The sequence below is a fragment of the Vulpes vulpes genome, chromosome 4 (genome assembly GCF_048418805.1).
Source record: "Vulpes vulpes isolate BD-2025 chromosome 4, VulVul3, whole genome shotgun sequence".
In the NCBI taxonomy this organism is placed as follows: domain Eukaryota; kingdom Metazoa; phylum Chordata; class Mammalia; order Carnivora; family Canidae; genus Vulpes; species Vulpes vulpes.
In genome coordinates this window covers 79,918,591-79,934,620 of record NC_132783.1, presented here as the reverse complement: position 1 = coordinate 79,934,620, position 16,030 = coordinate 79,918,591, and the positions used below count along the sequence as shown (strand labels likewise).

General features: G+C 36.5%; 1 protein-coding gene across 3 annotated transcripts in view; it reads right to left on the bottom strand.

Moving 5' to 3' along the window:
• Positions 1-3,488: 3,488 nt before the first annotated feature.
• Positions 3,489-16,030, bottom strand: part of VPS26A (VPS26 retromer complex component A) — a 31,410-nt gene continuing 18,868 nt past the window's right edge. For all 3 annotated transcript variants that reach the window (XM_026003759.2, XM_072756211.1, XM_072756210.1), the window contains 6 exons: positions 15,857-16,013; positions 15,113-15,277; positions 12,502-12,608; positions 10,088-10,156; positions 7,541-7,683; positions 3,489-5,273 (listed from right to left, as the gene is read on the bottom strand). In XM_026003759.2, coding sequence (XP_025859544.1) covers positions 5,160-5,273; positions 7,541-7,683; positions 10,088-10,156; positions 12,502-12,608; positions 15,113-15,277; positions 15,857-16,013 — 755 coding nt within the window. In that variant the 3' untranslated portion in view covers positions 3,489-5,159. The remainder of the gene's footprint in view (positions 5,274-7,540; positions 7,684-10,087; positions 10,157-12,501; positions 12,609-15,112; positions 15,278-15,856; positions 16,014-16,030) is intronic.

Sequence of the window (16,030 nt, the reverse complement as noted above, 5' to 3'; positions counted from 1 at the left end):
CCATAAAATTAAAGTCTTTTATAAAAGTGTGCTAAGCACAGTCCTGGAGGTATGCATACCCTGGCAGCATGATAAAGAACATCAGGCACTGACTTTGAGACGGAAATGGTGTCTGGCAAGACTGGCTAGGGGAGCCTTACAAAAAGCTGGCTGGAGTTCAGGCAGGAAAGTGGGCATTCTCCAAGGGGTCTAGAATAACTGGAGCTGTTTATAAGCATGGAATTTAAGCTTTCTCCTGGAATCAAGTCCCTAAAAGATTTTAGATAGAGGAGAGACATAAGAATTATGCTCATAGAAGGCCCCAAGCAGGGTGGTGCCTGGGTGGCTCAGTCGGTTAACCACTTGCCTTTGGCTCAGGTCATGATCCCGGAGTCCTGGAATCGAGCCCCACCCACATCAGGTTCCTGCTCAGCGGGGAGCCTGCTTCTCCCTCTCCCTCTGCTGCTCCTCTCTCCTGCTTGTGCTCTCTCACGCACTCTATTAAATAAAATCCTAAAGAAGAAATCACGTGTGTCCTTCACCTCCTTTCCCCTACCAAGATCATATAAGGGATTCCTGGGTGGCTCAGGGGTTTGCCTCAGGGCATGATCCCAGGGTCCTGGGATAGATTCCCACATAGGGCTCCCTGCAGTGAGCTTGCTTCTCTCTGTGTGTCTCTGCCTATCTCTCATGAATAATTTTTTTTAAGATTTTATTTTTTTACAGAGAGCAAGAGGCAGAGAGAGATGAGAGATAGAGATACAGATACAGATGAGAGAGAGAGAGAGATACAGGCAGAGGGAGAAGCAGGCTTCCCCCAGGGACCCCGATGTGGGACTTGATTCGGGACTCCGGGATCACGTCCTGAGCCGAAGGCAGATGCTCAACGCTGAGCCACCCAGGCGTCCCTTTTATGAATAAATTTTTAAAGAATCATATAAAAGGCCCCAAATTCTAACTACCCCTTTAAGTCACATTTTTGTGAACTCCCTCAGTCTTTTCTCCTGCTTGTCTTTTGTCAGCTTAATCAGCAGGCTCCCAAACACAGAATCTAAGAAAGTACAAGAGAAGCTTTTCCTCCCCAACAATTCAAAACACTGCCAGCCACTTATTTCTATTATATATTTTCCCCCTTTTATGATTTCAAAATAATAAAACTCTTTTAGGGACTGCTTCTCAAATTTAATAGAGCCTAAGGTAGAATTGGTTAAAGTATTCTAGTTTTTAATCTGACAAGTCCACTTAAAAGGAATTGTGATTCTAGATTTCTGTAATTTGTCACTGTGGTTTCTTTAAAAGCCCAGGGTGCTGGATTTACACTCTAAAAACCTCAGTTTAGGGCAGCCCCAGTGGTCCAGCGGTTTGGCACCACCTTCGGCCTGGGGTGTGATCCTGGAGACCCGGGATCGAGTCCCACATCGGGCTCCCTGCATGGAGCCTGCTTCTCCCTCTGCCTGTGTCTCTGCCTCTCTCTCTGTCATGAATAAATAAAATCTTTAAAAAAACAATAAAAACCTTAGTTTAGGTGTTTTTTGTTTAGAATTAACATCTTTTAGATGTTAACACAACCATGTTTATGTATAACTGAAAAACCTTAAATATGACAAATTAATGCTTTTTGGTACTTAGAACTGAGAATTGCAAGGTAAAGTAGGAAATCTGAGAGTAGGGAAAGTAGATAATTTACCAATAGTTATTGAAAGAAAACTTGTATAAGAGGGTGTAAACGGAGCATAACTGATCAGAAGGGTTAAGAATTACTAAAATTTTAGTTTTCCTAAAAACTGATTTGACTTTTTTTTTTTTTTTTTAAGATTTGGAGAGCGAGAAACCGAGCATGAGTGGGGCAAGGGGAGGGGGTAGGTTGGGGCAGAGGGAGAAGGAGAAGCAAACTCCCCACTGAGCAGGGAGCCTGATGTGGGGCTGATCCCAGGACCCTGAGATCATGACCTGAACTGAAAGCAGACGCTTAACCGAGCCACCTAGGCACCCTGTTCCTGGTTTTTTAAAGATTTATTTTTAGAGAAGAGCACGTGTGCACATGAAGGGCAAAGGCAGAGGGAATCTCAAGCAGACTCACCACTGAGCCCTAAGCAGGGCTCAATCCCAGGACCCTAATATTATAACCCGAGCCAAAATCAAGAGTCAGACACTTAACCAACCAAGCCACTCAGCCACCCCCATGACTTTTTAATTCATGAGGTTCTTGCTATTAGATTCCCTAACAAATTCAAAATGACTAAACGATGTCCATGTTGTATTTTTTTTTTAGTTCTACTTAAAAAAATAAAGCTCAGGGGATGCCTGGGTGGCTCGGTGGTTGAGCGTCTGCCTTTGGCTCAGGGCATGATTCCAGAGTCCCGGGATCGAGTTCCACATTGGGCTCCCTGCATGGAGCCTGCTTCTCCCTCTGCCCGTGTCTCTGCCTCTGTGTCTCTCATGAATAAATAAAAATCTTTAAAATAAAAAATATAAAGTTCAGGGGCGCCTAGGTGGCTCGGTTAAGTGTCCAACTTGATTTCAGCTCAGGTCATGATCTCAGGGTTATGAGATCAAGCCCACTGGGCTCCCATTCGGAATGGAATCTGCTTCTCCCCCTCCCTCTGCCCTTCTCCCTGTTTGCATGTTCTCTTTCTAAACTAAATCTTACAGTTCAAAACTAAAAAAAAAAAAAAAAAAAAAAAAAAAATTACTAGTGACGGAAGCAACCATTCACTTGGTTTGGACAATGGTTCTCAAACCTGGATGGTTTTCTGTAACACTCATACCCTGCCTCTGAAATTCTGATTTTATTGGTCTGGGAGGACCTGGCATTGTTATTTTAAAAAGTTACAGTGATTTGAACATCAGCCAGGATTGAGAACCACTGGATTAGATATTGTACTTTTAAAAAAATTAAGTAATCTCTGCACCCAACATGGGGCTCAAACTCATGACCCTGAGATCAAGAGTCACATCTTGGGTCATCTGGGTGGCTCAGTTGGTTAAGTGTCTTCAATCTTCATTTTTGCTCAAGTCATGATCTCAGGGACCTGGGATCAAGCCTCACATCTGGTCCCATGCTCAGCAAGGAGTCTGCTTGAGGATTCTCTCTCCCTCTCCTCCTGCTCACCCATGCTCTCTCTCAAACGAATATTAAAAAAACAAAAGTCATATGCTCTACCAACTGAGACAGCCAGGTACATCTGTCCTTTCAATAATGACACAAATTTCTCAGTTTATTTCTAATTAATTGGCCAAGTTTTTACTCAGTTCACCAAATATTTCAAATTTTATTCTTGGTTATGCAACAAAGTCTTAAGCAAAGTGAATAAGCATCCTATTTATAAGTTTTAAGCCACCTAATTAAAAGTATTATATAACTATTTGAAATTGGAACTGACAATATTTATAAAAACTTGTCACAAATATAGCTTCCTAAACTATGAGCAATCCTGTCCTCAATGATAAATCTGACCATGAGATTTGAGAATAGAACTATTTTAATCATTCAAATAGCAAGCTCAGGATCATTTCAAATTCTTTATTATACATCATGGTTGCACAATTTGAGGCTGGTTAAATACAATTGGTTTTCAAAATTTCGAATATTTCCTAGATTACTACATGCAAGTGACCATGAAAATATTTGGCATTTTTAAATTTTGAAACTCTGAACAGGCACTTACATGAAGGAAAACATTACCATTCACAGATAGCCACATTTAAAATAGATGCTCCAGCACATGGTACATGGAACCTTTTGTCAGTAAAGAAGTTGGTTACTGACCATTTTATCAAAGTGCCATAGTAAACAGGTTTAAAGAAATGTAATTTGGGTTACTTAGCTTACTCAGAAAGTAAGGTTAACTGACAAGACTTGCACTGAAGTGTATAAAAAAATATTGGTACAAAAACCAGTGAACCCTAAGTGAAAGTAGTTTCACACAGCAGGCTTCATTTTAGTTCCTACACTCCACATTTAGTGTATCTGAGATCAGACCCCCATGCATATAAACAGATGATTAAAATCATCTTTTTGGAGACTTTGAATAAATGACCTGAATTTAGTGTTAACAAAATTTAAAGAAAATGGGTGAAATTACATTCAAATTTGAACTAGCCAAAGTTCCAGTTTAACAAACATGAAATTGTCCAGATCTAGATAACTACATGTTTCCCAGGTCCTCCCCTAAGTTCCCCATCCTCAAATTTTCCCCTGGAAAGAGATGAGAGTATTTATGAAGGCAAGAAAATTATATTTGTATGTATGTGGTAAAAATATGCCCTAAATTTTAAAAAAATTCAAAGTATTTATGGAAAAATTATATAGTTTTAACAAATTCTAAAATGCCAACATAGTCAACTCTACATTGCAAAAAACATACAGTGGTACCTGCTGGATAGTAGTAGCAAAATACTTACTTAATATGGCAAAAAAGAAAGAATGAATGAAAGAAAAGAAGAGAAGGAAGGCAGGGAGGGAGGGAGGGAGGAAGGAAGGAAAGGAGCAGCAGCAAGCGTCAACAGTGACAGGCCACATAACCTCAGGGACAAATTTTACATTCCCACCACAGAAGATTTCAAAGAGGATACAATTCAGGAAGTCATGGAATGGTAGAATCAAAAGCACCTACAGTGAAACCCTCTGTATGCATTTCTCAAACACACATGTAGAAACATAAATGTATTTCTCAAAAATATTGAGATGCCATGTTTTAAATCTTTCCAGGATGTTAAGGCCCACTCAATTTTTCTATTTTTATTTGAACACAAAATATTTAATTTTTTTGCATGTAGAGAGTAAGAGGTAATTATTAGCATGAAAAAGGAGAAAAGTATTTATAATTAACATTATGAAGAAAGCAAAATTACAAATACCAGCCTACTCACATGAAAATCTTTAATGTTTATGTTGATGCATATAGTGCTCATCATCAAAGTGTGCAGTAAAAAAAAGAAAAAAACGGCAGCTTAAGAAATTTCCAGTGTTTCAAAGAAAGCGCTTTTTTTAATGTATATACATGAAGGACATTTAGTTGTATCATAAAATAAATGCAGCACTGTAAGATAAAGGAAGACTATTGTAAATGGAGTTTTGGCCTTTTCCCCCCCTACAAGCTGCAACCATCTTTAATCTGCTGAATTTAATCTCAATGGATATAGGAGTTTTTTGCTTTTCTTTTTCTCTCCTATTCAGTTCACATTTCAGGCTGTTCAGGAGATGCCTGTGATTCTGGTGATTCAAATCGCTGGTGGAAGTTTGTTCTCTGTTTCCTCAATTTTTCTGGAGCTTTTCTCCATAAAATGATCTCCTAGTAAAACAAATGGAAGACATCAACAAATTAATATTCTCATATCATGTCTTAAATCTTCATGGATTTATGGAAATAATGCCACTTCAATTTAATGACATCAAAATTAAATTCTTCCCAAGGAAAGCTGTTCTCTTTGTTGAGTGACCTACTTTCTTCCAATTCTAAACTTGGACTACCCCTTCTACCAGCCCTGGTCCCCTCTCATCAGCACCTATGCACAACACCACCACCAATCCTATCTGGCACAAAATCCTAGCTCTCACTGCTTTAAAGAATTCCTAAAACCTGTCCTTGGTTTGCTATTTTGCCCTTATCCACATTCAAACCTTTGTCACTTCAACCTTAGACACTCAGAACTTCTTGGTAGATGCTCTGCCTCTAGTGCCTGAGGCCCCTTTCTAATCCATCTTCCAGTCACTACCAGATTAGTCTAAAACATTGCTTGGATTGTATTTCAGTAGTTCTCAGCACCTCTAGGATAAATCTCAAATCAGACATTCGATATCCTTTAACACCTTTATCCAATTTACCAATATCACTGTGTTACCCCCACCAGCCAGTTAACTCTCTGCTCCCAATGCACTCTAAATACACTTGCCCTAAAATTTCTCCTAAATATTCTTCAAATATTTATTCCTCTATCGAAATCTTGCCCTAGCCAATCCATCCTGAGATCTCTTTTAAATTCCTAAAGTTAAAAAAAAAAGTCCTAAATTTGCTTCATAAAGTCATGACAGGCTATCATGGTTATCAAACATCCAAATGAATGTCCATGGGAATCAATGTACTCATTTTCAACAGGGCTACAAATATGTGACTGATTTGGAAACAGCAAAGTTTGTATAATCTTTTTTTATAGACGGAGTTGAGGGGCAGAGGGAAAGGGAGAGGAAAAATCCAAAGCAGGCTCTACACCCAGCAGAGATTCCCAATGAGAGGCTCTATATCACAACCCTGAGATCATAACCTGAGCTGAAATCAAGAGTCAGACACCCAACTGAGTCACCCAGGTACCCCTATTTCATCTATAGTGAGCTACAAATTGCCTACGTTTAATTTTACAGCATTACGACAATATTAGCAGAAAAGGTTTGCTCTCTTCTATTGTCAAACTATAAGTTTTCTGTTAATTAGCTTATATACCTTTCTCTTTCCACACATGCTATGTGAGGACCTTGAGGTCAACCTATGTTTATAAAAGATAGTTTTTGCATTCTTCACAATACTCAGTGCAGAGTAGTTTTTTTAATTTAGTCATGAGAGACACACACAGAGAGAGACAGAGACATAGGCAGAGAGAGAAGCAGGGAACCCGATGCAGGACTCGATCTTGAGACTCCAGGATCACGCCCCGAGTCGAAGGCAAATGTTCAACCACTGAGCCACCCAGGCATCCCAGTGCAGAGTAATTTCTAATTTAGTTCTGAATACTCAACTTTCAAATTTTATTAATCCGATTCATAATACAAAAGACCATTCCAATCACAATCTTAATTGAAAAATTCACCAATGGCTTTTGAGAACAAGTTTTATGATAAACATTTTATATAATGAAAGTAATTATTAGATTTTGGTCATCTCAGTTACCTTCGTAACAGAATGGAAATCCCAGAATCCATCAAGTTAATAAAATCATTCAAAGTGATAACAGAAATCTACATTTGTTGATAAAGATACTCAAAATACTACTGAATGAAAAAGCGAATTAAAGAACAACACACATAATATGATCTAAATGCACTTATGCAAGTTTGTCTGGAAAAATAACCACAATGGGGATCCCTGGGTGGCTCAGCAGTTTCGTGCCTGCCTTCGGCACAGGGCATGATCCTGAAATCTGGAGATCAAGTCCCACATCAAGCTCCCTGCATGGAGCCTGCTTCTTCCTCTGCCTGTGTCTCTGCCCCTCTCTCTCTGTCTCTCATGAATAAATAAAATCTTTAAAAAAAAAAAAGAAAGAAAGAAAAAAAGAACCACAATGGTGGTGGAATTTTTGTTGACTATTCTTTATTGCCTGATTTTTTTAAACAAACAGTAGGTATTATTTTTATAAAAACAAACTTTCAAAAGAAAACTAAAAGCTCTGTTAAATGACAGCTCATTCTGGAGTCCTGTGTAATGACAGGAAAGAGATCTGTCCTAACACTATTCCATTCACACCTACTTCCTTATCATAAAAACCCCACTTGCTTGGTACTGTAAAGCTCAGAAAAGTATTTTCATAATTGCTGTAGAACAAAACATCACTCCAACTGGCACCATACCTGCTGCTTGAAGTACCTTCTGTCTTCCTCATCAACAAGGACTAGATTCAAAAAGTACCTTACTGAAAATTTTTTGTTCACATCTCTCATTGTTGGAGTTGGGTCATATCCCGCTAAAAATAGTCTTATTGGAATTGATTCACCTGAAAGAAAAGCAAAGTCCATTTAATTCTAAAGATGATTAAATATAGTCACATAACACTTAAAACTAAGCATTATAGAGAAGACACTAACACTTTAGTTCTTCATTAGATGGTAACATAAAAAAAAAAAACTCTAGACCAGGGTTTCTCAGCCTTGCAATACTGACATTTTGGGCCCAATAACTTTTTGTTGTAGGTAAGGTCCTACACACTGTAGGACACTGAGCAGCATCCCTGGCCTCTACTTTCTAGATAGCAGCATTCCCCAAGTGTGGCAACCAAAAATAACTCCAGGAAACAGCAAATGCCCAAGGTGTGGCAGGGGTAGCAAAACTGCCCCTAAATGAGAACCACTGCTCTGGAGTCAGAATGCCTAGATTCAGAGGCCAACTCTACAACTCACTGGCTACGTGAATTTGGCCAAGCCATATAACCATTGTTTCAAGTTCCTTTTCTGTGAAATGGAGAATACCAATAATATCTGACTTATAGAGACTTGTAAGGACTATATGAGATAATATATGTAAAAAGCTAGGAATAGTGCCAGCAAGTAAGTGCTGTTTTAATAGTTTTGTTATTCTTTCAATGAAGTTTACCATATTTTCTAATCATATGCATAAGTTCTTCAATACTTATTAACTAATTCATCCAAAGCAACAAACTGTTCTGAATGATGATTATTCCTTCGTTACCAAAAAGATTGCTATTCAGATTCTCATGGCTTCTTTCCTAAGGGTAACTATTTGCATATTCTGTCTTGAAACTTTTATATGTAATACTTTTCTGATGCACATCCATTTCCTGAAAGATATATGACCCATTACTTTGTAGCTGCTGAAATTTTACAAAGTAATGTTGTATAACAGGAGTGTACACACACACACACACACACACACACACACACACACACGCGCAGGTCTTGAAGTCAGAAAGGCTGGGGCTCAAGCTCCAATTCTGCAATGATTAGCTACTGAAGGCAGATTATGTCACCATAAAATCTGCCTCTTTGACGTAAAAATTATTTTGAGCTGAAGGCAATTTAGAAGCAGCAAAAAGCAGAAAAGACTCCTCATATTCTGCCTAAAGGCAGCATATAAATTCTCCCTTTAATGAAGACAGAGTCTCATCAGCCCAGGGATGGCTGGCTGTTTAGGAATCAGCAAACAAACCTTACTCCAGCCATTTCCTCCCTTAGATTTAGCTTTGCACAGCTTGTCACAGCCCTGGAAGCCTACACCTGCTTTCCTTTGTCCAATTAACTCTCCAAATTTATTGTTCTTTTGAAGATGCCATACCTGCTGAAATTCTAAGCCACTATTTTGAATTATTTTCTGTTCAGGTTTCTCCTGTGTGACATGCACTGCATGCATTAATAAATTTTTTTTTCCTTTATCAATCTGTCCTTCTGTTAGAGTCCCAGCTGAAAATCTAAGATGGGTAGAAATAAAGTTCTGCCTCCCTTACGCTTTACCTTTAACAAATTTTTTGAACTCTTTGTATCTCAGTTTAATCTGTAGAATAAGGGATGTCATACCTAACTCAAAGGAAACATTAGAGCACCTCAGACTACAATGCCTAGTCTATAGTTGACACTCAGTAAATGATAGCTACTTTTTGAAATAAATACTAACAAAGTGAGAAAGGCCAAAGATATAAATGTAAAATGATAAACAGTGAGGTGTCTGGCTGGCTCAGTCAATAGAGCACGTGACTCTTGATCTCAGGATTGTAAATTTGAGCCCCATGTTGGGTGTAGAGATTACACACACAAAAAGGTTAAAAATATTTTTTAAAAAATTATATATACTGGCTTCATTATCTTGGATACTGAAGATAATAACAGAATTGCTTATTTTCTTGGGGGCCAAAAGGACTACCAAATTGCACAGAAATTAATGATCAGCTTCACTGCACCATGTATTCAGCATGAGTAAAAAAGACTTACCAAGATAAACTATTGTAGCAGAAGACAACCAAAATATTACAAACTCAGAACTAGAGAGAAGATAATACAAATGTGTCTTATAAATACTAAATTTAATTTTTTTTCCTTTTTTTTTTTAAGTAGGCTCCATGCCCAGTATGGAGCCCAGCTCTGGCCTTGAATTCACAGCCCTAAGATCAACACCTGAGCTGAGATCAAGAAACCAACTGAGCCATCCAGGCACCCCTGAATGCTAAAATTTAAACTGAATAAAAAATTAAACCTTATTTCAGACTAGGAAGTACTATTACAGTCTTTCAGTATGTATACAAAGATTATTTTTAAAATATTATCATAAGAACCATTTAAAAATCCACAAATACATTTACACTACATAAATATTTTCAAACTAAACTGCCATGAACACTACTATTTGTACTACCTATCACACAAAAGTAGTAAATGAAAAAAGTATGTTACCTTTTACGGGTGCACCATCCATTATTTCATATTTTGCAATTGTTTCTGTTTCTGTGGTGGTACTGGGTCCTAGCACAATAATGTAAATAGCATTTAAAAAAATAATGTAAATGACATTAAGTTAAATATTTCCAGAATATAATTTCCAACCTTTTATCTTATTTTCCAACTATATTATTTTAGTTTATTATTTTAATTTATCCTCCCATTTTGTGAAAATGTTGGTCTTTTTTTTTTTTAAGATTGTATTTATTTATTCATGAGAGAGACAAGAGAGATGCAGAGACACAGGCAGAGGGAGAAACAGACTCCATGCAGAGAGCCTGACGTGGGACACGATCCAGGGTCTCCAGGATCATTCCCCGGGCTGAAGGCGGTGCTAAACTGCTGAGCCACCCGGGCTGCCCTTTATTCTATTTCTTGATCTACACTTAACATACTTATCACTCAACTGAATGTTTTACTCTTCTTCCCAAATATATAGTTCAGAAAGAATCTTCTCCATAGAGTTCCTTCTATCATTTCTAATATCTACTAAAATAGAAACCAGCAATACACATCAGAAATAACCACCGTCATGCTAGGTTTCTCTGCAATATCCAAACTCTTCTTTCAGTTAGTTAACTTTAAATGGAGAAAACATCAAACTGAGTTCTGAGAACTATTGATATAGTTCTCTTAAATTTGGGTATTTGACTTTTAAGAGATTATTTGACCCCAGTCATCTGCAAAAAGTCAATGATATGATAAATAAAAAAGCATACTGAAACATACATTAATGATCCCAATGTTGTAAAATATATAATATGCAAAGACTAATTAAACTCTGTTCTGAATGGGTACAGATTATTTTTTATTTAAACTTTTCTAGAATCAGCACAATTTTTTAACCAAAACAATGTTTAAATAATTTCTTTTTAAATAACAAAAAGGAACCCGACATTTGATTTTATTTTTTTTTGACATTTGAATTTAATATCTTTAAATCATTTAAACTTTTATTAGGTGAAAATGGAGATTAAGATCACAGATGTTTCTAATTATGACTCCAATTATAAATTCTTAAAAAGTGTTGCCTAAAATCATTTTCAACAAAAATCCAACAAAGGAAACAAATTAAATCTATACACTAATTAAAGTTAAAAAGCAGTTAAAAATAATTCTGGGGCAACTGGTCAGCCATCTGGAAAAAACTAAAGTTGGATCCCTATCAAGATACATTCCAAATAAATTAAAAATTTAAACAAAATCTCAAAACTATATTATTTTAGGAGAATCAAGCACAAAAAAATTATATTTAGAACCTCAGTGTGAAAAAGGCCTTTCTGTGGCACAAAACCTAGAGAGTATAAAAGGAAAACCTGGTAAATTTTACTACACAAACAAAGAGAACTTCTACATGGCAAAAACCATCATAAGCAAGACAAACAAGAGAAATTTTTGCTGCTTTTAATACAGAAAAAGGAACTGCTTTCCCTAATATATAAAGAGTTTCTACAAATCAGTAAGAAAAGACCAATAATCCAATAGAGATGGAACAAAGGATATGGATAGGCAGTCGGTACAGAAAGAAATACAAATAGCTTTTATATACATGAGAAGATGCTTACCCTCATTAAGAATGAGAAAACTAAATTAAAACTACAACAAGCAATTTTTTCCCCTACCCATCAGATCAGCTAAAAACTTTTATAATGTGTTGGTAAGAACAGGAGGAAAAGAGGCACTCTTCTACATCCTTGCTGGTAGTAATGCAAACTGGTACAACCCTCAAAGAGGACAAACTGATATGTATCAAAGTCACAAAAGAATATACTCCTTGAAATAACAATTCTACTTTTTAAGTTTTTCATCTTGCAAACACACTTGCATACATGCAAAATGACATTATGAAGCACTGTTTGGAATAGCAAATGACTGGAAACAACCTGTAGCAGACTGGTAAAATTCTAGTAAACCCACAGAAAGGAATACTACAAAAAAGATGAGAAAGTACTCTACACACTGATATGCAAAGATCTCTAATATGTTAACTGAAAAAGCAAAATATACATTGTACATAAACATTTAACTTAAAGGCGGGGGTGGGGGGTGGGAGGTATAATATAGAGATACTTTGTATACGTATAAATATCAAGAAGCATTTTAAAACTTACAAACATATGACTTATGAGTAAATGGAGTACTACAAATAGGATGCTTTTTACTATATATAGTCTTTTATCATTTATTTTTGAACCATGTGAATTTATAACTTATTTAAAAATTAATTTTTAAAAAAAGCATAAACATTAAGCAATATTAAGTATCAAAGTTAGTATTAATATGTATATTTATGTTATGTCTAAACAATATTTTAAGATTTAAAAATTTTTAAAACAGGAATTTTAATTCAAATATTCTTTTTGACTTACCAATTCCTGTGATCTCTTTTTTGATCAGCTGCAACTCCATATGTTGGATTTTTATTCTTACTAATAAAAAGTAAATTTTTCCAACAATCACATCCTTTAGATGATACCTTTGGGGAAAGAACATACCTCATTTACTAAAAATCAACTTAAAAAATATGAAAACATAGAGGGGCACCCGAGTGGCATAGCACAGTCAGTTAAGCATCCGACTCTTGGTTTCAGCTCAGGTTTAATCGGAGTCGTGAGATCGAGCCCCACATTGGACTTTGGGCTCAGTATAAAGTCTGCTTTGGATTTTCTCACCCTCTTTCTCCCTCTGCTCATGCACGTGTTCATTTGCTCGCTCTCTCTCTCTCTCAAATAAATAAATCAATCTTAAAAAAAAAAAAAAAAAAAAAGGTGAAATATGTCCCGAAAGGCTTTAGCAGACATCTTTAGGGCAGTAACTAGGAATAAAATACCATTTGGGGGGTTCCTGGTTGGCTTTGTTGGTTAAGTGTCTGACTTTGGCTTGGGTTATGATTTCGGGGTCCTGAGATACAGCCCTATGTCTGGCTCCTTGTCAGCAGGGAGTCCACTTGTCCCTGTCCCTCTGCCCTTCCCCCTGCTCATGCTCTCAAATAAATAAAATCTTTTTTTTTTAATTTTTTTTTTGTATTTATTTATGATAGTCACACACAGAGAGAGAGAGGCAGAGACACAGGCAGAGGGAGAAGCAGGCTCCATGCACTGGGAGCCCGACGTGGGATTCGATCCCGGGTCTCCAGGATTGCGCCCTGGGCCAAAGGCAGGCACTAAACCGCTGCGCCTCCCAGGGATCCCTCAAATAAATAAAATCTTAAAAAAAAAAAAACAAAAAAAACCACAAAAACCATGTTCTTTTTTTCCCATCATTTTACTATAAAAATAGGAATCAAGCTTTTACTTGACCATCAATATACCTCAAAGGGAAGAATTAGCCTGATTAACTGATGGGTCATTTACTTAGAGATTAGTTTCCAAAGAAGTTAAGCACAGAAAATTAAGATTGTTATGCTTGCGATATTTATTTGGTGTATAAAGATGTTTCTGAACATTAAAATTCTACACAAGAGTTTAGTGTCCTGTTACTCTAAATGCTAGGATAGTGCAGCTAACAAAGCACTTGCCCACAAAAAGTGGGCAGGTTTATTGCTATGATAACAAGTCATCAAAGTCCTTTCCCACAAACTCTGAAATGATGTGGTAATAAACCTGGAAATTACAATACCCAGAGGGCTTTTTAACCTTCTCCCAGGTTTGGATCTCAGAATAACATCCCAGGAGTTGACCAATGTAATTATGTCATCCTGAAGGGAGGCTTCCAGTGACAACTTTTTAGGTCCTAAACAATCTGATAATTTTATTAACGATATAATTTAAGACTCTGAAGGCATACTTATATCACATTCTTAAAAGTGACATAAACTGGCGAGTGGCAACTAATAAAAGTCATGTAACAAAAGGTTGTCTGTCAAAAATAGATGAATAAAATCTTTAAAAAATAAAAAATAAAGATTTTATTTATTTATTTGAGAGAGAGAGAGAGAGAGAGAGAGAGAGAGTAGTGGGAGGGGTAACCAAGGGAGAGGCAGGCTCCCCACTGAGCAGGGAGCCAGACATAGAGCTTGATCCCAGGATCCCAGGACCCCAGGACCACGACCTGAGCTGAAGATCAAGGCTTAACTGACTGAGAGCCACCAGGGCACCCCATAAACTAAAAGAAATTTAAGAGTCAAACAACCAGTGTGTCTGGATGCCATGTATTTGAACAAATTTTGTCTGGATACTGATTTGAACAAAGCACATGGGAAAAAAAGACATTTATAACAGTATTATAGTTACATTAAAAATGATACACAATCTTTATGGATAAAATTCTATGTCTGGAATTGGCTTCAATATTATCTCGTGGGAGTGTCGGGGCTGGATCCAGTAAAACAGATCTGTGTACTGACAACTGCTGGAGCTGAGCACTGAGCACCTGAGGATTCACTGCACTGTTCATGTACTTTGGACTATGCTTGAATTTTTTTATAATAAAGTTTAAAAAAGCATTAAACAATAAACAAAACAGGAGCCCACTCCTGTAAAAATACAACATAATACGTATCTTTCCCTCTCCCATGGAAAGATATACAAGAGATATACAAGATAATTATGACTAAGTGGTAAAAATAATAAACATATCAAATAAAATTTGAAACGTGGTTTTTTTATATTGCTAAAATTTTCAATAATGAAAACGTATTGCTTATGTAGGCAGGAAAAAAGTATTTTTGTTTAGTTTTAAAGAGGTAACTAGGCTAAAGTTCTATCAACCCAGAAAGGTAAATTTTTTAGATAGAAGGGATTAGTTGCCTTTTGAGATGATAAGATCCTCTACAAAAAAATCACTAAGCACAGACTTAAGAAATGAATATGAAAGACACCTGTGCTGAGTCTGAAAATACTTTTGTCACTCAGAGAGTCTGCTGGACCATTAACATTAATTTCAATTCTATCCTTACTTTGACCAATTTACAAAGACCTGCAAAGCTTATTTCTTCATTTTCCCCAAACATTTAAGTTATCCGTTGTTAAAAGTACTTACTTTGATTTATTATATTCAAATTCTATGTGTAGACAATCTTCAATACCCACTTCCATCTTAATAGAGTTGTTAACATCCGGGTATGTGGCAAGCTGGTGAACAATAAGATCATATTCTTTTACCAAGTCTGTCAGTCTTCTTACTATTGTCACTTTAAGAAAATACCTACAAAGTCAAGGAGAGATAAGTTAAATCTCATGATAAATTTTAGTGTTTTAAATAAGCAAAAATTAATTGCAACCCAGCTTTCTCCTTGCTGATCCTTTGGGATCAACTTACTTCATGAAAGAGTTCTAATTTTTAAATTCCCCTACCATAAAAAAAAAAATACAAAGTGCAATATTAAGAATAACGTACATACTTTTTAGATGCGTTTGAAGTGCTATGGTCATGCCTACCTGAGGAAATCTCATCGCTTCTTAAATATATGTCAAATGAGATTTGCTGGGAAACGAATGGATTTTGAGGTAATTCTGTTTATGAGACAAAGGAAGTACCTGGAAGAGGATTCATACCAAGGAAGTATATGACTAAAACTTCTCATGTTGGGGTTCTCTAAATCTATGATAGAAGGCTCTTATTACCTCAGATGAGCATTAGCTAGACAAAACTATTTGGCAGAATTCTTAAAAATCTGAAGCATATCAGTCCAGAATTATAATTAGAAGTTCTAATAAGACATTCAATAGTAGCCATTACTTTCTGGTTTTGACACCAACTATAGCTGTTAAAACACATTCATACCTCAAGCGGACATTGGCACCGATGTAAGATTCATAAGGCTTTTCAACTTGCATAAATTCAAAATCATAACTTCTGCTCTGAGTCAATTCTCCAGGCAAGGCTAGTTCTTTCACTAGGTTTACAAATTCATGAGTATTACTCTTGTCATTGAAAAGTTCTAAGAAATTTTAAAAA